At 37.2% G+C, this 24468-nt stretch overlaps 8 protein-coding genes and 2 pseudogenes across 9 annotated transcripts; 8 read left to right on the forward strand and 2 right to left on the reverse strand.

Annotated features, from left to right (window-relative positions):
* The first annotated feature begins 3848 nt into the window (after positions 1 to 3848).
* Positions 3849 to 5372, forward strand: LOC104740541 (shewanella-like protein phosphatase 2). Its single transcript, XM_010461165.2, has one exon. It carries the CDS (start codon positions 3946 to 3948, stop codon positions 5128 to 5130), a length of 1185 nt encoding a protein of 394 aa, XP_010459467.2. The 5' UTR covers positions 3849 to 3945; the 3' UTR covers positions 5131 to 5372.
* Positions 5373 to 5421: 49 nt separating this feature from the next.
* Positions 5422 to 8556, forward strand: LOC104740543 (pentatricopeptide repeat-containing protein At1g18485 pseudogene; annotated as a pseudogene).
* Positions 8557 to 8628: 72 nt separating this feature from the next.
* On the forward strand, positions 8629 to 9163 carry LOC104740544 (uncharacterized; annotated as a pseudogene). The gene has a single exon (XR_015579464.1). The product of XR_015579464.1 is annotated as an uncharacterized LOC104740544 (transcript).
* A 28-nt stretch (positions 9164 to 9191) lies between these two features.
* LOC104740545 (plant cysteine oxidase 3) lies at positions 9192 to 11072 on the forward strand. The gene is made up of 5 exons (XM_010461166.3): positions 9192 to 9632; positions 10069 to 10220; positions 10306 to 10453; positions 10561 to 10761; positions 10853 to 11072. Exons 1-5 carry the CDS (start codon positions 9434 to 9436, stop codon positions 10978 to 10980), a joined length of 828 nt encoding a protein of 275 aa, XP_010459468.1. The 5' UTR covers positions 9192 to 9433; the 3' UTR covers positions 10981 to 11072.
* An 85-nt stretch (positions 11073 to 11157) lies between these two features.
* LOC104740546 (2-isopropylmalate synthase 1, chloroplastic) lies at positions 11158 to 15511 on the forward strand. The gene is given in 13 exon segments (XM_087483300.1): positions 11158 to 12279; positions 12395 to 12608; positions 12710 to 12790; positions 13154 to 13246; positions 13366 to 13452; positions 13766 to 13866; positions 14096 to 14129; positions 14206 to 14280; positions 14539 to 14622; positions 14698 to 14832; positions 14919 to 15064; positions 15192 to 15276; positions 15278 to 15511. Coding segments are annotated over 13 exon segments (1881 nt in total). The 5' UTR covers positions 11158 to 11587; the 3' UTR covers positions 15332 to 15511.
* An 80-nt stretch (positions 15512 to 15591) lies between these two features.
* Positions 15592 to 16703, forward strand: LOC104740547 (tetraspanin-16). Its single transcript, XM_010461170.2, has 2 exons — positions 15592 to 16175; positions 16264 to 16703. Exons 1-2 carry the CDS (start codon positions 15729 to 15731, stop codon positions 16561 to 16563), a joined length of 747 nt encoding a protein of 248 aa, XP_010459472.2. The 5' UTR covers positions 15592 to 15728; the 3' UTR covers positions 16564 to 16703.
* A 379-nt stretch (positions 16704 to 17082) lies between these two features.
* LOC104740548 (tetraspanin-11) lies at positions 17083 to 18528 on the forward strand. The gene is made up of 2 exons (XM_010461171.2): positions 17083 to 17789; positions 18041 to 18528. Exons 1-2 carry the CDS (start codon positions 17283 to 17285, stop codon positions 18353 to 18355), a joined length of 822 nt encoding a protein of 273 aa, XP_010459473.2. The 5' UTR covers positions 17083 to 17282; the 3' UTR covers positions 18356 to 18528.
* Positions 18529 to 18821: 293 nt separating this feature from the next.
* On the forward strand, positions 18822 to 19609 carry LOC104740550 (putative calcium-binding protein CML15). The gene has a single exon (XM_010461173.3). It carries the CDS (start codon positions 18964 to 18966, stop codon positions 19435 to 19437), a length of 474 nt encoding a protein of 157 aa, XP_010459475.1. The 5' UTR covers positions 18822 to 18963; the 3' UTR covers positions 19438 to 19609.
* LOC104740549 (large ribosomal subunit protein eL6z) lies at positions 19496 to 20996 on the reverse strand. Its single transcript, XM_010461172.3, has 4 exons — positions 20530 to 20996; positions 20187 to 20293; positions 19893 to 20074; positions 19496 to 19773 (listed from the first exon to the last, which is right to left on the reverse strand). Exons 1-4 carry the CDS (start codon positions 20787 to 20789, stop codon positions 19618 to 19620), a joined length of 705 nt encoding a protein of 234 aa, XP_010459474.1. The 5' UTR covers positions 20790 to 20996; the 3' UTR covers positions 19496 to 19617.
* Positions 20997 to 21135: 139 nt separating this feature from the next.
* On the reverse strand, positions 21136 to 24357 carry LOC104775971 (kinesin-like protein KIN-8A). The gene is made up of 6 exons (XM_087483299.1): positions 23355 to 24357; positions 22985 to 23258; positions 22835 to 22885; positions 22656 to 22748; positions 21490 to 22548; positions 21136 to 21381 (listed from the first exon to the last, which is right to left on the reverse strand). The coding sequence occupies exons 1-6, from the start codon at positions 24020 to 24022 to the stop codon at positions 21349 to 21351; spliced, it is 2178 nt and encodes a 725-aa protein (XP_087339425.1). The 5' UTR covers positions 24023 to 24357; the 3' UTR covers positions 21136 to 21348.
* Positions 24358 to 24468: the final 111 nt, after the last annotated feature.

A 24468-nucleotide genomic window follows, 5' to 3' on the forward strand; every position in this document is an offset into this window, starting at 1 on the left:
TTACGTGCTTTTATTCTGTATTTTGAATGAATATACAAATAACCATATCATTTTTTCGAAATCTTATTAAAAAAAAGAATGGAAGACCCCCACTCTCTCACGCTCATTCTTCTTTGGCAAGTCGTGACTTATCCAAATTGGCACATAAACATAACAAACCACTCAATTTGTTTTATAAACTTTTTTATATATATATTATGATTGCGACTGATGATGAAAATATTTTTAAACAAATTGGCATTATCGAATTGATTAGATTTTGTAGTTGTCCCCCTCTTTTTGTATATATATATATATATATATATATATATGTGTATGGTGGGGTAAATAAAATTTTCACGTGAATGAATCTCACCCAAGTCACAAAAACTGTTGAGAATAAGAAACGCTTAAAGCGTGTCAAATCTTTGATATTTTATAAATTAGTCCAACAACCTTCATAATTGGCAGGGAGAGTCACGAGTAAGTAACAACAACAACAAACAATAGAGCGTTGACGACGGTGAGCTCTAAAAGTAAAGTATTAAACTGGTTTCCAATATTACTCAGAGTCTCTGACACAACTTCTTCCTCTTTTATTTTTTTTTGTCAGAAAACTGACACATCTTCAACGGACACACTCGCAGTGAATCTTGTGTGTTTTATATTTCCTTGTTTTTTTAGTGACAATGTACATAATCTGCATCTCTTGTATAGTACAAGATCTAGTGACATATAGCACGCAAATTTGAAAATTTGTAACAAAGGGATTTGCGCAATAATTTATTATTTAACCAACTAGCTAGTGGAAAAAATCCATTGTTTTCCATCAGTTTTAGGGTTTGTTTTTCTCTTTTTTCTTTTTTCTTCTTTCTATTTTTTATCAATACTAATTAGTTAAATGGCCGAAGTCCTGATCAGAGGTGGAGAAGATCATTAGAGTAGTCCGAGTGATGGGGGAGTGTCCTTTAAACTCTCTTCACGGAAAGCCAATGTTTTGGCTAGAAAGATTGCTTCTAATGTTACACGTGATGGGCGACTCAGGTCTTATCTGGCTTTAGGAGGTCCGGCCTGGCTTCATGATCAAATTATGGAAGAGCAGAAAGAATAGCTGGAGTTTTGATGACAAGTGATTGTCTTCTCTTTTACAAATTGTTTTCATCATCTCATTTCATTTTGTCCGATACTCTTAATTTTCTTCATATGAATCAGAGTTTTTTTTAAAAAATAGTTAAATAAATACCTTAATTTTGCAACAATGATGCATGCAAAAATTGTAAATAAGTGGATATATATTATTTGCTTCTTTTTAGTCAAACAACACAACAACATATCGGATAAAGAAGTAACATACCTTAGAGCATCTCCAATACTCCTCTATATTTTCTTCTATAATAGAGATCCTCTATAATAATAAAGGTGAATTTTGCTCCAATTCACCTCTATTTTCACCTCTAAAATAAAGATGGCTAGTTTTTCCTCTATTTAAAGAGGAACTCTATTTTTTTCTATAAAGGATTTCTTTATAAATAGAGTAATAGAGTAACTCTAGTTTAAAGTAGGTTTAGTAAAGTAGGTTTGAAGTTGAGAATTATTTACATCTCATACCATTGTAATTAATATATTTCAAAAAAAATAAAGCACAAAATCGAAAAAACAATTGCAAAATCTATATTAATATTTCTGTATAACCCAAAAAATCAAATTAAGATTCTCCAATCATTAATTTCCATAATTTTAGCATATTAACATTAGTCTATCTTTAATCTACCGAAATCTCCTCCAAAATAATTTTGCATATTATAAAAAATATTGAACATGTTATTTTATCCATATATACCCGAAAATATAGACAATATTACAATTTTCATTAACTTCCTTCGACTGCGTGCCTAATTTTATGCAAAATTTTGATAAACAGATTCATCAATCAATCATAAATATTCTGCATCATCACATTTTAATATATGAACATGACCCAAAAATATAGACACTATTACAATTTTTCTTAACTTCCTTCGACTGCATGCCTAATTTTCAGCAAAATTTTGAAAAACAGATTCATCAATCAATCATAAATATTCTCCATCATCACATTTTAATATATGAACATGATAAATATGGAATGTAAAAATCTCAATCTTAACCAAAAAAATCAAAACTTCCCAAACAACTCGGATCAGGAATATTCTCAACATTAGTTTTTATATATTTTTTGTTTCCTTTTAAAACTTGGATCAACAATATTCTAAATATTAGTTTTTATATTTTTTTTTTTCAAACCTAACAACATACTCTAAACCTCTCCTCCCCTATATATACAGATTAAATCCGAACAAACTCTAACCTTCGTCATCATAAACCAATCTATTGACTTTTCTTTCATTCTGTAACAAAATAAAAATGATTCTGAAACATAAAGGTTTTGGCCCCGCATCATTGCAGTAATTCAGTATTCATCTTCTTCTTGCCTCTTAAATTCATTGCCAGTACAAGTTCTTTTACATATCTTTGACGTTTGTTAACTTTTTTATATTCTATTTGTATATAAATTTATTTTATATATAAACGATATAGGAATGTGATATATGGGTTTCATTAAGTTTTCTATTCTATGGAAATATCCAGGCTCATTAGTCTGATATAGATTTGACGTCGTGATCAAAACTGTTGTGAGAGGCCGTGTTCTCATTAGGTTTTGTTTCTTTTGGTTTAGTTTATTCTATACATTTTAAATTTATGTTACGATTATGTGGAAATCATAATTATTCCTTTTCTTATAATTTTTATTTTTGATTGCCTAAAATTCTAGGAATCATCGGTTCCAAAAACAAGTATTAATTCAATTAATCCTATGATATTGATATGAATGAAATAAATGAAAGTCAAAGGATAAGAAGATTATTTTTTTCGTGTATATTAATCAAATAAATCAAAAAATTAAAAAAATTAGTTTATCAAATGTTGTAGCCATTTTTTTATTTTAGTTTATTTGATTTTCCTATGTTATCTTTAGTTCAATATTTTTGATGAAACTAATATAATTAGTAGCTAAGAAAATGACTATTTTTAATAATATTTTTAATTCAAAGAGCATAGGTTCAAAAAAATCATTTAACATATCTTTCTAATCAAATATGGTAAAATTATCTAATTTTATTTTAACTAATAACAATAATAAACGTGCATATGTTTAAAAGTGTATATACTTCAATATTACTGAACAAATCTATCTAATAAAATCTTTACACAACTAGCTATCTGACAAAAATAATTCATTTTTGATTATTGATGATGACAAACAACTATCTAACATGTAACAACAAAAATCTTTAAATTAATGGTGATTAAGAGTTATAACCAATGATAAAACTGAATATATATACAACTTATTTTAAAATATTTTAATTTAAAGAAATAAGCTCGTGGTGTACCGCGAGTCAAAACCTAGATAAACATTATAACATCTATATTAAAAGTAAAAAAAATAATCATTTTATTAAAAATCATAAAAATTGTTATAAAAGAAAAAATATGTTTCATGGTAAACTACATGATAAATCCAATAACTTTTTATAATTATACAAGGTCAAAATTAATAAACAACCATAAAATAATAAACAAATATAACATAATTTTTTAATTTAAAAAATATAGTCATCGGATTAAAATCTAATTATTGAGGAAAACAATAGGGAAAACCAAACATATTGTTGTTATTCCGTTAACATGAAAAAAAATTCGTAAGACAACTTTTGCAATTGAAAGCCCAGAGAACTTTTGGGAGATCCGAAGCCCAACAACCTGAAACGACAGGACACAACACATAGTACATATCTATATGTGTATTATTTTAATAGACTGCTTAAATTAAGCAAAGAGCTTATTAATTAGCATCGTGTGCTTTGACCAAACGCGATTGGTCGTTTCGTCGTCATCCGGGAAGGGACACACAAATCGGGGGAGATGTCAAGCAGAGAAAACCCTAGCGGAATCTGCAAAAGCATTCCCAATCTCATCTCTTCCTTCGTCGACACTTTCGTTGATTACTCTGTTTGCGGCTTCTTCTTGCCCCAAGACCGTAGCCCACAGGACGAGACTCAGCAGACGAGGTTCGATGAACCAGAGCGTCTTGTTGCCATCGGTGATCTCCACGGCGATCTCGACAAGTCTAGAGAAGCATTCAAGATCGCTGGACTGATTGATTCTTCCGACCGATGGACTGGTGGATCCACGGTGGTTGTTCAGGTTGGTGACGTCTTAGATAGAGGCGGAGAGGAGATTAAGATACTTTATTTCTTAGAGAAATTGAAACGAGAGGCTGAGAGATCGGGAGGTAAGGTTCTGACTATGAATGGGAACCATGAGATTATGAATGTAGAAGGTGACTTTAGGTATGTTACCAAGAAGGGTTTAAAGGAGTTTCAGATTTGGGCTGATTGGTATTGTTTAGGGAACAAGATGAAGACTTTATGCAGAGGTTTGGATAAACCTAGGGATATCTATGAAGGCATTCCAATGAGCTTCCCTCGTATGAGAGCTGACTGTTTTGAAGGAGTTAGAGCTAGGATTGCTGCGTTGAGACCTGAAGGTCCTATTGCAAAGAGATTCTTGACTAGGAATCAAACTGTTGCTGTCGTTGGTGATTCAGTGTTTGTTCACGGTGGTCTTTTAGCTGAGCACATTGAGTATGGTCTCGAGAGGATAAACGAGGAGGTTAGAGGCTGGATTAACGGGTTGAGAGGAGGAAGATATGCGCCTGCGTATTGTAGAGGAGGGAACTCTGTAGTTTGGTTGAGGAAATTCTCGGAAGAGATGGCTCACAAATGTGATTGTGCAGCTCTTGAGCATGCTCTTTCCACTATTCCTGGGGTTAAGAGGATGATCATGGGACACACAATCCAGGACGCTGGTATCAACGGTGTTTGTAATGATAAAGCCATTAGAATTGATGTTGGCATGTCCAAGGGATGTTCCAACGGTTTGCCTGAGGTTTTGGAAATCCGCAGGGACTCTGGTGTGCGGATAGTGACATCGAATCCATTGTATAAGGAGAATCCATATTCTCATTTAGCTCCTAATAGTAAAACTGGTCTCGGGTTGCTGGTACCAGCTGAACATGTTCCTAAGCAAGTGGAAGTCAAAGCTTAAAGACCGACCTTTTTTAGCAAACACTAGTTTTGATACTCTCTCTGCTTAGATGATTGATGCCTTTTGCAATTCCAGCATTGGCGGATTCTTTGTATGAACACATCTTCTTAGAGTTATAAATTGTGGTTTCAATTTATCAGAAAGTTAGATAATAATGTTTGTAGCAGCAATATGGAACCTTTATAACTGATTCAATTTTGTTAAAGGTCTATAAATGATTTGATCTTTGGTTTACTCAAAAAGACTCTTTCTGACTTCCTTTTAACTGAATCACTCAATGGCGTGTGGTAATGTAATCAAATCACTCTCAGACAAGAAACCAAACAGATTCTAAGTTTCAATGAGAGTTAGCTTCTAAAATTACACTAAGGTGTTTTGTTTGGATAAGGTAAGCTTATTATTATTATCTGATGGCTTGTGTTCTGTTTCCATTGCCAAAATTATCCGTTTTGTTTGATTATCGTCGGAGCCGTAAAAAGCCAAGCTTTACTCGCGCCGTTCACAATACCAACGCCGTTTCATCCAATTCGAACAATGCCAATCATTTCCTTAGCCGGGTCTCCAGTTTTTGTGAAACCGGAAACCTCAACGAGTCCTTACGACTTGTCCAAGAATTCGCTGGTGATGATGACAAGAGCTCGTCGGATGCGTTTCTTCTTGTCCGAGAAGCTCTCGGGCTTCTCTTACAAGCTTCTGGGAAGAGAAAAGACATTGAAACAGGGAGAAAGATACACCAGCTGGTTTCTAGTTCGACCCGGTTAAGAAACGATGACGTTCTCTGCACCCGTGTGATCACCATGTACGCCATGTGTGGCTCTCCCGATGATTCTCGGTTTGTTTTTGATGCATTGCCGAGGAAGAATCTGTTTCAGTGGAATGCTGTTATCAGCTCTTACTCAAGAAACGAGCTTTACCATGAACTGTTGGAGATGTTTATCAAGATGATCTCAAAGACTGCTCTTTTACCGGATAATTTCACTTTCCCGTGTGTGATTAAGGCTTGTGCTGGGATTTCTGATGTTGGGATCGGGCTTGCGGTTCATGGGATGGTGTTGAAGACCGGATTGGTTGAAGATGTTTTTGTGGGTAACGCGTTGGTGTCTTTCTATGGAACACATGGTTTTGTTTCTTACGCCTTGAAACTGTTCGATATAATGCCTGAGAAAAACTTGGTTTCCTGGAACTCTATGATTAGAGTGTTCTCTGATAATGGTTTCTCGGAAGAAAGTTTCTTGCTTCTTGGGGAAATGATTGAAGAAGGTGCGTTTATGCCGGATGTTGCTACGGTTGTTACTGTGTTGCCGGTTTGTGCAAGGGAAAGAGATTTTGGGGTGGGAAAAGGTGTTCATGGGTGGGCGGTGAAACTTAACTTGGACAAGGAACTAGTTGTTATCAATGCCTTGATGGACATGTACTCCAAGTGCGGTTGCATAACTGATGCACAAATGATCTTTAAGTTGAACAATAACAAGAATGTGGTTTCTTGGAATACAATGGTAGGAGGCTTTTCAGCAGAAGGGGACATACATGGGACGTTTGATATTCTGAGACAGATGCTGGCTGAACGTGAAGATGTCAAAGTGGACAATGTAACCATTCTAAATGCAGTGCCAGTTTGTATCAATGAATCAGTCTTACCGAGCTTGAAGGAGCTTCATTGTTACTCCTTAAAACAAGAATTTATACACGATGAATTGGTAGCCAATGCCTTTGTTTCTTCTTATGCAAAGTGTGGCTCCCTGAGTTATGCCCAGCGTATGTTTCATGGAATAAGGAGTAAAACAGTGAATTCTTGGAATGCTTTGATTGGTGGCTATGCTCAGAACAGTGATCCTGGGTTGTCTTTGGATGCCTATTTGCAGATGAAATATTCTGGATTGTTACCTGATGTTTTTACTGTCTGTAGTCTTCTTTCAGCTTGTTCTCAACTAAAATCTCTGCGATTGGGAAAAGAAGTGCACGGTTTTATAATCCGAAATCGGTTGGAAAGAGATTCGTTTGTTTATATGTCAGTACTTTCGCTATACATTCATTGCGAGGAGCTATGCAAAGTGCAGGTATTATTTGATGCGATTGAAGATAAAAGTTTAGTATCTTGGAATACTGTAATGACTGGTTACCTTCAGAATGGATTTCCTGAGAGAGCTCTGGTTTACTTTAGACAAATGGTTTTGTATGGAATCCAGCCTTGTGAGATTTCTATGATGACTGTGTTTGGTGCGTGTTCTCTGCTACCTTCTCTTCGACTGGGAAGAGAAGCACATGCTTACGTTTTGAAGCGCCGCCTCGAGCAAAATGCGTTTATTGCATGTTCTATGATTGATTTGTATGCCAAGAATGGTTCTATAACGCAATCGTTAAAGGTTTTTAATGGCTTGAAAGAGAAAAACGGAGCATCTTGGAATGCTATGATTATGGGATATGGAATACATGGGCTTGCAAAAGAGGCTATCAAACTCTTTGAAGAGATGCAAAGAAGAGGTCACAACCCCGATGACTTAACTTTCTTAGGTGTTCTTACGGCTTGCAACCACAGTGGTCTGATCCATGAAGGGCTGACATATATGGATCAGATGAAGTCTTCTTTTGGGCTTAAGCCAAATTTAAAGCATTATGCTTGTATCATTGACATGTTAGGCCGAGCAGGGCAACTAGACAAGGCGCTAAGGGTTGCTGAAGAAGAGATGTCTGAGGAACCTGACGTTGGAATTTTGAATTCTCTGCTCAGCTCATGCAGAATCCATGGAAAGCTGGAGATGGGGGAGAAAATTGCTGCCAAATTATTCGAACTAGAACCAAAAAAAACTGAGAATTATGTTCTGCTTTCCAACTTATATGCAGAATTGGGATGATGTGAGAAAAGTGAGGCAGAGGATGAGGGAGATGAGTTTGCGAAAGGATGCTGGATGCTCCTGGATCGAACTAAACGGGAAGGTTTTTAGCTTTGTTGCTGGTGAAAGTTATTCAGGAGGTTTTGAGGAAATCAAAAGTCTTTGGAGTATATTGGAGATGAAGATATGGAAGATGGGGTACAGACCAGACACAAGTTCAGTACAACATGATCTAAGTGAAGAGGAGAAGATTGAACAGTTAAGGGGACACAGCGAGAAGCTTGCCATTACATACGGGTTGATTGAAACTTCGGAGGGAACAACTCTAAGAGTTTACAAGAACCTAAGGATTTGTGTGGACTGTCACAATGCAGCGAAGTTGATCTCCAAGGTCATGGAAAGGAAAATAGTTGTGAGGGACAACAAAAGGTTTCATCATTTCAAGAATGGGTTTTGTTCTTGTGGAGATTACTGGTAAATAGGACTACAATAATCAAATAGGTGAAAACGGATGCATTAGTAGCTCTAGTAAGATCATTATTATATGTGATAATGTTCAGACGATAACATCAATGATATAGTAAAGCTTTTTGTCGTTTGTGTAATCAATATAAACCAAACTGATATAATACCAAGTGAAACTGATGAAACATTTGAAACCTGCCAAGTTTAATGGGAAACAAGTTTCAAATCTCCCATTGCTCACTATATATAAATGTATATGCACTTTGTATCTTCACAAAAGCAAAAGGAGAAGAAAGAAGCAATGAAGACTTCCATGAGCACATCATCGTCTTCTTTGTGACCTTGTTCGCTATATCTGCTTCTTCCTTAAACCCTGAGGAAACTTGCATTCAAAGAAACATCGACAGGTCGCAACCTCCAAGCTTTTCACTCGAACCCAAGAAGTCAACATTCGAGTCTATGGTGGACACGTTGTGCAGAGACATGGCTCGTTCCGTCATGTTCTCTGTGAGGATAACGGGAAAATTCCCATCTCACTATGTTAAGGCGATGTGTAATGTGTTTGGGAATGATGAGAAGAAAGTGAAGGAGTACGTTTTGAAGAGATGGTTGGGGGGGTTTGAAGTTCGTGTCTAGTTTATCTTGTGCTTTTCATTGATATATGTTCTTATCCAATATTATTGTCTTTTATAGTCTGTGAAACACGATTAGCTAAGGTTTTGATCGGTAGTATTAAAGAGATGGTAGAATCACAATTCACAAAGTATAAAAAGATAATATGCAAACTAAATTCAACTGAATAAGACAATTTTATGCAAAATAACTTCTGAATATAAAAAGCATAAAATAGGTTTAATATTGCTACCGAATCCATTAGAGCATAAAAATAAAGGTTAATGATTAGGGATTGAGACGCACCTAACTTAACTCATGTGTTAATCACTCCCTAGGATAAGAACATTCGAACAATTTACCAACACACAAAAGTTTGCAAGAAAAAGAGGAGAATGTTGTCGAGATTGTTCAAAGCTGGTGAAAAGGTTTTGTTGAATCTGGTTAACAAGAAAGACTTTCACATGGCGTCAAGGAATCAGGAGAATTCTTCTCCCAGAGTACAAGAGCTTTACGACCTCTGCAAGGAGACTTTCACTGGCAAAGCTCCTTCTCCTGCTTCCATGGCTGTCCAAAAACTATGCTCTGTCTTGGGTACCTTTTTTCTTCTCTTTCTTCTTCTGTCTCTGATTGATTTTCTAGGATTGCGGATAGGGTTTTTGCAGTTTCTGCTGGTTTTGATGGAATTAGTGATATGATTTATCATGAGTAGCTCATTTGACTTGTGTGAATCCCACTAAATCTGGGCAATTGCAAAATTCACAATTTGAAATCGTCAGAGTCGCTGAGGAATATACAAAGGTTGAAACTTTATGTATTACATGATGAAATTATCGGTTTAGAGAAGAGATGTATCAATCTAATCTATTGTACATAAAAGGGACTATGAGGATCAGTGTTTTAGGGTTCATTGGGGGTGAAAGTTGAAGTTTTTATATGTTCTGTTTAGAGAAGAGATCAAATCTTGTTCTGTTAAATGATTGTTTATAAGCAGAGGTGTGATTGGTTTTTTGGTCTTTTTTATGTGCAGACTCAGTTAGTCCTGCAGATGTTGGGCTTCAAGAGGAAGCTCAAGACGATGATCGAGGCTATGGGGTTTCCGGTGTTAGCCGATTTAACAGAGTAGGACGATGGGCACAACCCATAACATTCTTAGACATACATGAATGTGATACTTTTACAGTAAGTCTTTGATTGATACTGAACTCTTTTCTTGTGATCAATCAAGATAACCTAAACACAAAGTGTTTATTTTGTTTTTCTTCAGATGTGTATCTTCTGCTTCCCAACATCTTCAGTGATTCCTTTGCATGACCATCCAGAGATGACTGTGTTTAGCAAAATCCTCTATGGATCACTTCATGTTAAAGCTTACGATTGGGTCGAGCCTCCTTGTATTATCTCACAAGACAAAGGTGTGCCCGGTTCTCTTCCAAGTTAATCCTTTTTTTTTTTTTCTCATGTCGGGTTTCACTTTGTGGGATTGATGATAATGAAGACGTCTTGCAACTACTTGTAACAGCAAGGTTGGCAAAATTGGTGAGTGACAAAGTTATAACACCTCAGTCTGAGATACCAGTGTTGTACCCAAAGACTGGAGGCAATCTCCATTCCTTCACTGCGCTTACTCCATGTGCGGTGCTCGACATCCTCACGCCTCCTTACAAAGAAAGTGTAGGCAGGAGTTGCAGTTATTACATGGACTATCCCTTTTCCACCTTCGGTATGCAAACTTTCTCTTTTGACTACTATCTTTTCCTTCAGAAGAACATTACTTTACCGGTGTTTTTTTTCTCTTTGATTGATGATAATAGCATTGGAGGAAGGAATGAAGAAGGTGGAAGGAAAAGAAGACGAATACGCTTGGCTTGTACAGATCGACACACCCGATGATCTTCACATGCGTCCCGGATCATATACCGGTCCAACTATCCGGGTCTAGAATTTTTGTGGTTGGTTTTGTAGCTAAAGTAGAGCACTCTTGTATCATTCCAAGATAAGTTTATCAATACAATTTTTAGATTAAAAGATAAACTCCTTGATTAGTCCATACCTGCTTCACACGAATGCAAGCAATTTTGAAACTGTGAAAAAAATACATACAAACCGGTAATGAGATATGTTAAGTTTGCATTTCAAATCTGTTTGCTAATAACAACTTAACATGATACAACAATCAACAGAACACTCTTTGTACTTTCAGATATCTGCAAACATATTATCGCATGATATGTTTCAGCACAAACTTATCCATCAGCACACTTTGATCATAATCTTATCCATGAACACACACAGCTGTGTCAGCAGCACATTTTGATTATTTTGGTCGTCATTTTATAATTCCAGTTTGACTAATGCATAGCACAAAAATTAATATGTTAGGGAGAAAATTTCAAGTGGGACAAGAAAGAAAAAAAAGAAAGAAAGACTTGTTCTCAATAATAAATAAATAGAAGAGTGACGAGCAGAGATAGTGCTGGATCAAAGTTAGCCGCCACCGCCGCCACGTTGTTAAACCTTCATCTCTCTCTCTCTCTCTCTGTCCTGCAATGGCGTCTTCGCTTCTAAGAAACCCTAATCTCTTACCAACAACTCCTTCTCTCCCCACCTTCTCCTCAAAGCCAACACCTTTCTCCTTCCTAGTCAAACCTTCCCGTCACTGTTCCATATCTCTCCGAAGCCAAACCCTTCGCCTCTCATGTTCAATCTCAGATCCTTCTCCTCTACCACCTCACATCCCTCTCCGTCGCCGTCCCGAATACATCCCCAACCGCATTTCCGATCCCAACTACGTCCGTGTCTTCGATACGACTCTCCGGGACGGTGAACAGTCTCCAGGCGCTACACTCACTTCCAAGGAAAAGCTCGACATCGCTCGTCAGCTAGCTAAACTCGGCGTGGACATTATCGAAGCCGGCTTCCCCGCCGCCTCAAAAGATGATTTTGAAGCGGTCAAGACTATAGCTGAGACTATTGGAAACACTGTTGATGAGAATGGCTATGTTCCGGTCATCTGTGGACTCTCTAGATGCAATAAGAAGGATATTGAGAGGGCTTGGGATGCTGTCAAGTATGCTAAGCGGCCTAGGATCCATACTTTTATCGCTACCAGTGATATTCATTTGGAGCATAAACTGAAGAAAACCAAAGCAGAGGTCATCGAGATTGCTAGGAATATGGTTAGATTTGCGAGGAGCTTGGGTTGTGAAGACGTCGAGTTCAGTCCAGAAGATGCAGGAAGGTTCGTTGTTTATATTCTAATCTTGATTGTGAAGCTAAGATTCGATTCCTTAGCAAAGATTCCTCTTTTTCTTTTGTTGGTAAATTGTAAAGATGCTTTCTTTTGTTCTTTTTAGATCAGAGAGAGAGTACTTGTACGAGATTCTTGGTGAAGTGATTAAAGCTGGAGCAACAACACTCAACATTCCTGATACTGTTGGTATAACTTTACCTATTGAGTTTGGTCAATTGATTGCTGATATCAAAGCCAATACTCCAGGGATCGAAAATGTTATCATCTCAACGCATTGTCAGAATGATCTTGGACTCTCTACGGCCAACACTTTATCTGTATGTCTTTTTCTACTTGGAACAACTTAAGCTAATTTAAATTGTTGTATGTATGTAATGCTAATGTGCGTGTGTGTGTGTGTTAACCTTTTCCAATTCAGGGAGCACATGCAGGTGCAAGACAGGTGGAAGTGACGATCAATGGAATCGGTGAAAGAGCTGGAAACGCTTCACTGGAAGAGGTCAGAGTTTCATTAATTTGTCAAGACGTGTGAACCTTTCCTGTACTAAATCTTTTTGGTGGGCGTGAAATGTGTAAGCCAAAAGAATCGGTGAGAAACGTGGAATAGTGTGCCCTAGTAAGATTTTTCAAGCCCAAACATCTAAGTATTGAGTCTTAGTATAGCATTGGCTACAATTACCTGAAAAAGGACATGTGGAGGTAAATTTAGTTATTAGGTGAAAAGATGGCTATTGCCCATCCTCTGCTACTTGGATATTTTGTCTCAGGGAAGGGGTTGTCAATTTAAGACTTTCAGTTTATATTCTTCTTGAGCTGTAGTGGGATACTTAATCCTTACCTTATGATTGTCGTGTAAGTGTAGGTTGTGATGGCCATAAAATGCCGTGGAGATCATGTTTTAGGAGGTTTATTTACTGGACTTGATACTCGGCACATTGTTATGACAAGCAAGATGGTACCACTTCGGAACTTCATTCTTTACATTGTAAAAACAAGTACTAATTCTCTTAAGAAGGGGGAAAAATTTGTAGATTTCGATATAAGGTGTCTCATAACTGGTGGATTGATTCTCAGGTTGAAGAGTACACTGGAATGCAGACACAGCCCCATAAGGCTATTGTAGGAGCGAATGCCTTTGCCCATGAAAGTGGTATTCATCAGGTCAGTTCATAAAAATCATCTTTATAATTATGTATTTGATTATTTCTGTGATGAGATTACTCTTTGAGAAACATTAAAAGTTACCACATAATCTGTTTTTTACCGCTATGCATAGGCTGTAGCCTTTCACACAGTATGCTTATGGTTTGACCCCTCAATATCCATTGCTTGACCATGAATAGGATGAATTAATAATTAAAGTTCAAACTCTTTCGGCTTGCATGTTCACTCTTTCAGCCTCCTGCAGAACTCTACTATTTTCGTCTTGATTGTTATTCCTGTTGCACTTAATGACTTTTCATGCTTCTTTTAGGATGGAATGCTGAAACACAAGGGTACATATGAAATTATCTGTCCCGAAGAAATTGGACTCGAACGATCAAATGATGCTGGCATTGTCTTGGGGAAGCTTAGGTATGTGTCTTTCTTGTTTAGTCTGTTTTGCCTATAAACTCCCATTTTTTCTTTTTCTTGTTCAGACAATGCAACTAGCCTGTAATTGGTGGATATGCTCTACGTAATTCGCCTGAGACGTTGAATATTTTAAGACATTATTAAGCATCAACGTTTTTGTCAACATGTGTTCATAACCTGAAGTCTTAACTGTTGGTTTCTGCTTTTGCTTGGATATAATATTATGCAGTGGGCGTCATGCGCTGAAAGACCGTTTGACTGAGGTACACATTAATCTTACACATACTCGGTTTCTTCGTGTGAGACACTAATGTCCTCTTATCTTTTCTACGTTTCCAGCTTGGTTATGATTTTGATGATGAACAGCTAAGTACAATTTTCTGGCGCTTCAAAACTGTGGCTGAGCAGAAAAAGGTAATTGTTCTGGTTATCTTGTTATGTATTCAAACGTCTGCTCACGTTTTCAATTTCAAGTATGAGCTTTTTCAAACTTCATAAGACCTTATAATAGTTCAGTTTCCGTGGCTAATTTGAAATGTGAATCCATTTGTACATACTTTGTTTCGTTAGTTAAAGAGGAAGATGAAAGAGGATTGCTCTTTCTTCTATTTTAGTGCTCTTGAGGGTTTCATGTAATGTCTCCTGATCGTATATGTTCCCTTGCTGATCCAGAGAGTTACCGATGCGGACATAATAGCTTTAGTATCTGATGAAGTTTTCCAGCCTGAAGCCGTGTGGAAACTCCTGGACATTCAGGTGAAACTCAGATCAAGCTGTTTTCTTTTTCATTTTCTTTTAGCCTATTCTCATTTGCTTAAAAGTGGAATGCAGATAACTTGTGGAACCCTCGGGCTTTCAACAGCAACTGTAAAACTTGCTGACGCTGATGGCAAAGAGCATGTCGCCTGTTCTATGGGAACCGGGCCTGTTGATTCAGCTTACAAGGCAGTCGATCTTATCGTAAAGGTACTTTTATACACAATTGAGACTCTCATTTACAGATAATTCACCTATGAATCATCGGTCATTTAAAAAACTTTGTTCCTCTACAGGAACCAGCGACTCTGCTTGAGTACTCGATGAATGCAGTAACAGAAGGCATCGATGCAATTGCAACCACACGAGTTCTCATCCGCGGAAGCAACAAATACTCATCTACAAATGCAATAACCGGTGAGGAAGTTCTAAGGACCTTTAGGTAAAATCCTCTCTCCATATCTCATTTAAACCGGATCGATTTAGCCGCATGTTTTTTTTTTTTTTTTTTTGTTATTCTTGCTCGAGTAGTAGTTATAACACGGAACGGGCTGTCTTGTGTTTGGCAGTGGAACGGGATCAGAAATAGATATTGTGGTGTCAAGCGTCAAAGCTTATGTTGGAGCTTTGAACAAAATGATGGACTTCAAAGAAAACTCCTCCCCCACAAAAATCCCTTCTCAAAAAAACAGAGTCCCTGCCTGAATAAAAACTCTTTCCGGCAAATCTCAAAAGTCAGACAAAAGTTAGGTTATTTTCAAGTACATAGTTTGGTAATAACCGGAGTTTCAGAGTTTGCTTGTTGTTTATCAAAGTTGCATGTCAGAAGAGTTTGTGTACTATATGTAACTAAAATTTCTATATTTAGAAATTATGGTTTTAGAGTCAACCAACCGTTAAACAGTTTTGACCTGTTCTAAAAAGCTGTCCTCATACTAAACTAAGGTCTTAAAACTCAAAAAACACCTGATATCTCTCTGTTCATGTTTCTTTGTCTCTTTTTTGCAACTTCTTCGTATATCACCAGGTATTGAAACAGAAATTTCATCCACCGAGTCTTTTTAGATTTTTTGGATTTGGATTCGATAAAACAGGAAAAGAAGAAAATGTCTGAGCTACGAACTGGGTTCCTAACAATGGCGACCATAATCCTCATATGCATGGGCTTAACTATGACGGGAACAGGTTTATATTATAGAAAAACAGTCTCACAATGTATCCGAGAGACCGATCGCAGTTTCATTGTCATTGGTTTGCTCTTGCTGGTGATTCCTCAGTTTGCTCTTTACGCAATCTGCTTTCGCTCCAAACGTATGTTCACAACTTACATATATGCAATGATATTCGTATGCATTGTCCTTGGTGGCTACTCTTTAAAGTGTTTCATCTACAATACAACCTTCGGAATCGCCAAGAACCCGGCCGAGGATAAGCGAACCGCCAAGCAACTGGTCGGTCAGTTGTTCCCTGCAAGTAAACTTGCAAAAGTCACGGACTGCATCATTCATAACCATAACTGTAACTACAATGCCAGCCAAAACAGCAATGTTTGGGTAAAGTACTTATGTCATCTCATCTCATCTCATTCATTCATTCCTGTATGATGATCAATCTCTAGTAATAATGATGAAATACATGCAGAAGTTTTGCTGCGCACAACCAAAAGGATGTGGAGAGAGGACAATGTTCGGGCAGCCAGGAGAATGGAGTTGGAAACATCAACACGTAGAGAACCATGTTCCTGAATATTGTTCATACGAATACTGTCTGAGTTGCAGAGGTTGCCAGCTGAGCATCTTAAAAGCCATAGTTCATCAATGGAAATATCTCTCCATGTTCTCTTATCCTTCACTATTTCTCGTTTGTGTCAGCCTCGCCATTGCCAAGTCCATTTTTGACACTTTCGATGAACCCGATGATTATCGAGGCCATTATACTTGAAAATTTCATTTTCCTTGCGTCAAACTCAAATGTACATGATAGTTCGGGACTAGTTTTTTTCTTTGGTTTATTTCAGATATAATCACTTGTTTCTTTTTGGTTTATTGTATAGCATAAACAAAACTTATGATAGGATCTTCAAAATCTGGAAAACTCAAACTGATGATAACATTTTAACCGTAAAATTGGATATTAAAATATGGTTTGGAGTTTAGATTATGAAAGCAAAAATTAAGAAGATCTCCAGGGTCTAAAATCGTCAAAACATAAATTATTTTGCATTGTTATTTTAAATAAATTAGTATCTTAAACCTATATATAATTTTCCCAACATGCTTGGATTCAATTCAATAAGTCTCTAAAATCACATGTTTAAAATAGTCTTGAGTGACGTTGCAATAAGAAATAGTCAAAATCTAATTTAACGAGTCTCTCTAAACTAAAGGGATCTTCTTAACCGTCACACGTTTTCTAACTCCTCCAGTGGTATAAACTAAAAACCAATGGCTAAAATAATCTCCACTAATCTCATTCTCCCCCACTACCCAAAAAAAACAACCGTTCCCCCTTTCCCCAATAACCACGACTCCACACACTTAAAAACACACACACACACGAAAACGTTGCAAAAAAACAAATCTCAAATTCTAACCGAAGAAACCTCTCTCTCTCTATCTTTATTCAAGTTCATCCATCAGAGAAAGAAAAAATATTAAAAAATGTTTCGAGTAAGCAATTTCGTGGTGGGTCTAGCCAACACATTGGTGATGTTAGTGGGCATATCAGCCATTGGTTACTCGATTTACATGTTCGTTCATCAAGGCGTGACCGATTGTGAATCAGCCATTCGGGCACCACTTCTCACGACTGGATGCATCCTCTTCGTGGTGTCGTTGATCGGGGTGATAGGATCTTGTTTCAAGGAAAACTTCGCAATGGTCTCGTACTTGATCATACTGTTTACGGGCATTGTTGCGTTGATGGGATTCTCCATATTTCTCTTCTTTGTGACGAACAAAGGAGCCGGTCATGTTGTCTCCGGAAGAGGGTATAGAGAGTACCGGACCGTTGATTTCTCCACTTGGCTTAACGGGTTCGTTGGTGGGAAGAGATGGGTTGGAATAAGATCTTGTTTGGCTGAGGCTAGGGTGTGTGATGATTTGAGTTATGGTCCTGTTAGTCAGATCGCTGATGCCTTTTATCACAAGAACTTGTCTCCAATCCAGGTTTTTTTTTTGTCTATAATTTAAGAGTTATATAAGTAGTTTATTTTAGAAAAAAATCATTGGTACGGTTAAATTCATCATTAAGTTTTTATATAATAGTAAAAAAATAAAATTGCAAGACAAGTTTAGACGAATTTAGGTTTTGTATATATTTTCGTTGTTTTGATAAGTTTTGTATTAGTACGTATAAGTTATATGTCAATGTTAATGATATTGGTTATGTAATTCAATTAGTGGTTGTGTTTGAGTAGTCAGGTTGTTGTAAGCCGCCATCAGATTGCAACTTCGAGTTCAGAAACGCTACTATGTGGATGCCACCGACCAAAAACGAAACGGCGGTTGGGGCGAACAACAACGGAGACTGCGGTACATGGAGCAACGTGCAAACGGAGTTGTGTTACAATTGCAACGCATGCAAAGCGGGAGTGTTAGCCAACATAAGAGCGAAGTGGAGGAATCTTCTGGTCTTCAACATTTGTCTCCTCGTTCTCCTCATCATCGTCTATTCCTGCGGTTGCTGTGCTCGTCGTAACAATCGGACGGCTAGGAAAAGCGATTCTGCTTGATATCATCTTAAATTTTAATTGCTTTTGTTTCTATGTTTTCTTTTAGTTTGTTTGTTTTTCTTTATTAAGGTCATTTATCTTTCTTCTTCTTAGGACAATGTCAATGTCATGTTTCACAACAATTATCATGAATTTAGCACATTTCACTAGTTTTACCATCGACATTTCATAAATAATTTTCTTTATTTAACTATAATAAGTAGGCACATTTCTAATCATAATATTAAATTGGTTTCGTATATAGATAAAGTTTCATAAGAATCAAATGAATATTTGAACAACAAAAAAAGTTCAATCATTATGAAGTTATCATATCTCAATAGCCGTACAGAAATGAATACGTGGTCTAATCTATTTTTATCAGCAACCATTAACAACAAACCCACAAAAACGAAAACAAACAAAAGTTGCAGAATTTTAATACTACGTTCTCCAAAAGAAACCAAAACAACAAAAAAAAAAAAAAAAAAAAAAAAAAAAATCTTCATTTGGCAAGTTCTCCTTTTCATTGATCATCATCATCACCTCTTAATGATCTCTTCGATCTCTACCGTGGACAATATTGATTAATCGGTTCTGATTTGGATTCCTAAAGAAGATTAGAAAAAATGGAGGGACAGATTAGACAACTAAAAGACATTTTCGACCGGTTCGACATGGACGCAGACGGAAGCTTGACAATTTTAGAACTCGCTGCGCTTCTCCGGTCACTCGGCCTCAAACCTTCAGGCGACCAAATCCACGTTTTGCTAGCTAGCATGGACTCAAACGGCAACGGTTTTGTCGAATTTGATGAGCTTGTTGGCACGATTCTTCCTGATCTGAACGAAGAGATCCTTATCAATTCAGAGCAATTACTCGACATTTTCAAATCGTTCGATAGAGATGGTAACGGATTCATCAGCGCGGCCGAGCTTGCCGGAGCAATGGCCAAGATGGGTCAACCATTGACGTATAAAGAACTAACGGAAATGATCAAAGAAGCAGATACAAATGGAGACGGTGTAATTAGTTTTGGTGAATTTGCTTCCATTATGGCAAAATCTGCTGTTGATTATTTTGGATTAAAAATTAATTCATGATCGTTCAAATCCATATGTTTATTTCTCTCGATTCATAACATCATGTCTTCAAGCTAGATTGATCGAAAATTTGATATATAATTTAGAGAAAACAGTGTCTTTAAGATCCAAGGACGACGATTAAAGAGGGAAAAACTCAAAGAAACAGATGTTCTTGAAATTTGAGAAACAATATGAAATCTAGAAAACAAGCTCATGTGGTTTCATTCCTTGACTCAATGAGAACCTGGCTCCAAGGTACATCTTGAGCTCTGGGACTGCTTCAATGGATTTGATCACAGCAGCATCAATGGTTTTCTGGTCTTCTTTCTTCTCTTGTGGGATCTCTTTCTTCTCCTGTTTAAACAAACAATCGTCATGGATAAGGTAATGTAACAAAAAAAAAAAAAAATGGAAACACAAACAATCCATTTCTGGTTAGTTTACTAACATGTAAACTAAAAATATGTACATACCTCTTTCTCTCCTTCGAAGAACTCGCCTTCTCCTTTCTTCTTCTTCTTCTCAGCAACCTTTCCAAAGTACTTGTCATCGAATTTCTCAGTGTTGACTCCAGAAATGTCAACCTTTGTTGAGGTTCCAATAACATAAGCCTGGTTCACACGTCTCAATGGAACACCATTGATCTTGAACGGGCCTAAAATGAAGCAGATCAAACAAACAAACAGAAATACATCAGCAAAGTTTACAAATTGAACAAACCACAACAAATCAAAACCAACACTACCAAAAGAGATAAAAGAACTCACCTGTAACAAGAAGCAGACCAGAAGAAAGTTGCTTCAGGAATACAACTCTCTTTCCCTTGAACCTACCAGCAAGAATGATCAACACAGTTCCTGGAGTGATGCTTGCTCTGCAAATACACAACATAATGCAAAACCATATTAATATTTGATTACACATATATATCATCAAAGTGTTACATGATTAACAGAGCATACGAGTTCTATGAATCCTACATTCCCACAAATCCTAGAAACTTAAACGATCTCTACTATATTCCCAGTAGATCCAAAACCATTCTAATACATTTAGATAGAAACTGAAAAAAAAACGAATCGAAGAAGAAGAAGAGAAATGGGTGATTACTTTAGCTTGGTGGGATTGTGCTTGCGTCTGTTAGCAAGTGGCTTCTTAACGTCTTCGGCAGGGTAAAACTTGGCTGGCTTCTCAACCGGAGCATCGACCTTAGACTTAGCATCGTGACGGGGGAAAACGCCGCCGTTTTTGGCCTTGATTGCCCACAGACCTCTCTTGTGGTACATCTGAGACCTCGAGTATTTGCCGACACCCCTGATTAGGTCAGGGTTGCGGTTAACTTTGGGAGTTCTCTGCTTCGCCGCCGGCATCTTTGCTGTTTCTGTGTGACACAAAATCTCTCAGTGGCGTAGAAACCCTAGTTGAGAGTAATCAGCTGTTAAATATAAGGACGATAGCATCACCAAAATTAAAACCTAATGGGCCTTTTTGGGTTTGTAAACTCTAATGGGCTTAATAATATGGGTTTCGAAGTTAGGTTGCAAATCATTCTGTAAGAAAGAAATATATATTTTTTTCTGTAGTATTTTTTAAAAAACTTATGCTTCGGTTTAAAACATTTTCATGTATTTTTAATATATCATATGATACACTAAAAAAACAATAAAATGAATCAAAGTGGTTCATGGATATTTTTTAGTGTATAAGAAAACAAAATACAGAAGAACACCAAACATAAGCATAAGAAAAAAATTTATAAAGTATACAACATAACTTAAATGTGATAAAATAAATAGTAAAAAGAAAGATTAATTGTGCTATTGTCATTCCTACAGAATATAGATGTTAGCAAACAATGGAAACAATGGAGAAAACAGACTAAAGAAATGTAATAAAAGAAACAACGTCCCGAATAAGTCTTCAAACTTGTTAATGCTTCATGTGTGGACGAGCAAACCCCGGCTGCATCAATAACCAAACAAACATATTAGTGTATGTACACAGAGTCTTGCTGGATAACTTCAATGTTTTAGAGCGTTTTGATTATAGCATCACTCTAGTTAAAATTACCTGAAGCAGTTTTGAAGGAGCTTCTTGATGAACAGGACCATGGCTTCTTGTTTTCCTTCTATCCAACGCAGGACTTGTATTAGCTACGGTTATGTCCCAAAAGCTTCTCTTTTTAGCTGCTGCAACTGGAGATGCAAACCGATGGCTTGGGCTTTTTAGCTCCTTCTCCTTCTCCTTTGGTCTCAAGCTCCCTCTTGTGACAATCCTTCTTGTTTCTTTGCCTCTTTCTGGAGTTTTCTCGCTCTTTCTACTACAAATATCTTTCATTAATTCGTCTTTTTGCTTCTTCATCTGCAACCCATGTTCCCTCTTCATTCTCTCCATCTCCATCTTCAATGCCTTAACAGTTAGCTGAAGTTCCTTGACAGCTTCTTCTGCTTTTGTCCTTTTGGATGATTCTGGTGTGAAACATGTCCCTGATAACAACGAGTGCCTTGGTTTCTTCTTCTGCTGAGCTGTTCGCGCAGATGGTGGAGTCATTAGAGATGAGATTGATGGAGGTGTCAGAGAAACGTTGTTGTTGTTATTAGCAGCGGCCAAGTTCTCTGCTTGAAGAGTCAAAAGCTTTTGCTGCTGCTTCGCAAGCTGGACACGTAATTCACGGTTCTCTTTCTGAAGCTCTAACAATAGCTTGGCCTGATCAGGCCCTTCTTCTTCACCCACTTGAACCATTTCTTCATTTACTTCACATTCCTTTAGACGAATTTCCTTGGCTCGATCAGCCCAATGGAGAGTATTCTGTGTTTCACCAAAAGATTGACTGCTTGGGCTTATATTAGCAATCATCACCGTGTTACACGAGCCGCCTAGTGAGTCTTTGAGTAGTTGTGTGAGCTTTGAGTTTCGGTAAGGAATATGTTTCTTGCCTTCCACAAGCGCATTAATGCAACTACTTAATGCAAGAAGTGATTTGTTTATGTTTGCTCCTTCCAGTGATCTAAGCGTCCTTTGATCAGTTGCTAGCGCTCTTTCAGAACCCGCAAGATCAATGAGGGATAGCTTCCCTACCCGGCTGATAATATTCATGGAAGCATCTCTAGTCTTATACTCCACTATGACCTAACGAACAGCAACAAAAGATCAACTTAAGACATTCCAGGCCTCAAAATTGATGATACACTATTGATTTGACGTGATATATAACTGAGAAAGATGCGAATTCTAACCTGAAGGATGGCGTGTGAGCGGGAAGATGTTTCATTGCAACGAGTTGGCTCAGTAGTTCTGTTTTGATTTCCCCTTTGGAGCAAAGCCATAACCTGCAATAAGCCATAACAAACGAATATCATAGATTAGCTTTTGTTGTTCATGATCATTCAAAATGGAAAATGTATAGATTAGAAACCTCATCTGTTGAATAAGCTCTATATTGTGTGAGACCAGCAGCCACAATTCCCTGATTTCGATTACATTCAGAGAAAAGCAAATGAGTGAGACCAATGTGTTTTTATCTAAATCTAAAAGAGACAAAAAGAAATCTCAGTTTTATGTTTACCTGCTTATCTTCGCGGAGAATGAGAGGCCTACTAGGTGAAAGCAAATCTCTTACGGTTTCATTATAAACCTCAAGATAAGAAAGATGAACAACATGGTTCCCATCTAAGCTTCTCTGTCTAACTTTAGCAAACAAATCTTTGATTGCTAAAACCATCACACCTGGATTATCCATTGTCCCTAGCATCGTATAAGTCTTGCCTGCTCCCGTAGCACCGTAGCAGAAAACAGAACCATTTCTTCCTTCAAGAACTGCTCCAACAAGGTCTCCTGTTCTGAATAAATCAAAGGGGAAAAGACATCTAAGAACTTGATTGCTAATGAAAGGGTACACCATTGAAGACAATACAGAGATGATTGAATACACTTACGTGGTGGAATAAACTTCATGCTGTGTAGTGGTTTCAGGAAATGAAGAATCAAAGGTGAAATGACGAACACGGATCCTCTTGAGCCTAAGGTAATCGTTCTCATTCGTAAACTCCGTAAGATAAACATCTCGTTTATTCAAAATCTTGACACAACACCTTGAACCATTCTCTTTTTCCTTTTTCCCCATTGGTCTAAGCCTAACAAACACCAAAATCCGACTCACAGAAGCATCAAGACTCTCAATTTTTTCAGCTTCCGTAACGTTTCTAGCTCCATTACCCATTGACAGCTTCCTAATCACAGCACTAGGCTTAACCGGAACCGAATTAATCCCAAAAATCCGATCAGCTTCGACTACATTGTTCTCTTTGGTATCTTCTTCAACAAAGTTAGAATCTTTACCGTCTCGGCGATGAAAGTCATCTCCTTTCTTGCAAGAATCAAGCAGCTGAGTCTTGAATCTGAGATCTTCAGGTTTGGGAGAGTGATTATGATTAGGGTTCCGGAGAGAAAAAGAAGCTCTCTTTTGCTGCTCGTACAAGAGAGTCAAAGCTCTCATCTTCTCCTTCAAACCTTGATGTGGGTTCCTCAACGGAAGATTCAGATTTGTGTTTTCTTGCCCATTTCGCTCCTGTTTCATCACCTTAGATCGAGTCGATACCGGCATTTTTTTTTTCTTTTTTTTCTCCAGAAATCTAAGATTTTCACACCATCCAAAGCCAACAAAAGAGAGCAAAGAAGAGATCTGGTGTGTGATCTTTTTGGAGTTAAAGTTTATGAACTAATCAAACGCCGTTGATTGGAGTGAAGAAAGTGTGTGCGTTGGTCAAAATGAAAGCTTTGAGAGAGAGTGTGTGTGTGGGTGTAGTTTAGATTTTGATTAATTGCTATTTATTTTTCAGTCTTGGTTTTGGTTTTGGATTAAGAGGAAACGCAAATTAAGGAAAAAATTGAAGGAGTTTTTTTGAAAATTTATTTGTAACGGTCATAAATTTGCTTTGTATTGTCCATTGCCCAGTGTTTGAGCTTTTATGAGTTGTGGTCCACTTTAATATTCCTTTTTTTACATAAATAAAAAAAACTTTATAAAGATCATCAGTGACATTATTGCAT

This window comes from Camelina sativa, chromosome 14 (assembly GCF_030686135.1).
Source record: "Camelina sativa cultivar CO46 ecotype springtype chromosome 14, ASM3068613v1".
In the NCBI taxonomy this organism is placed as follows: domain Eukaryota; kingdom Viridiplantae; phylum Streptophyta; class Magnoliopsida; order Brassicales; family Brassicaceae; genus Camelina; species Camelina sativa.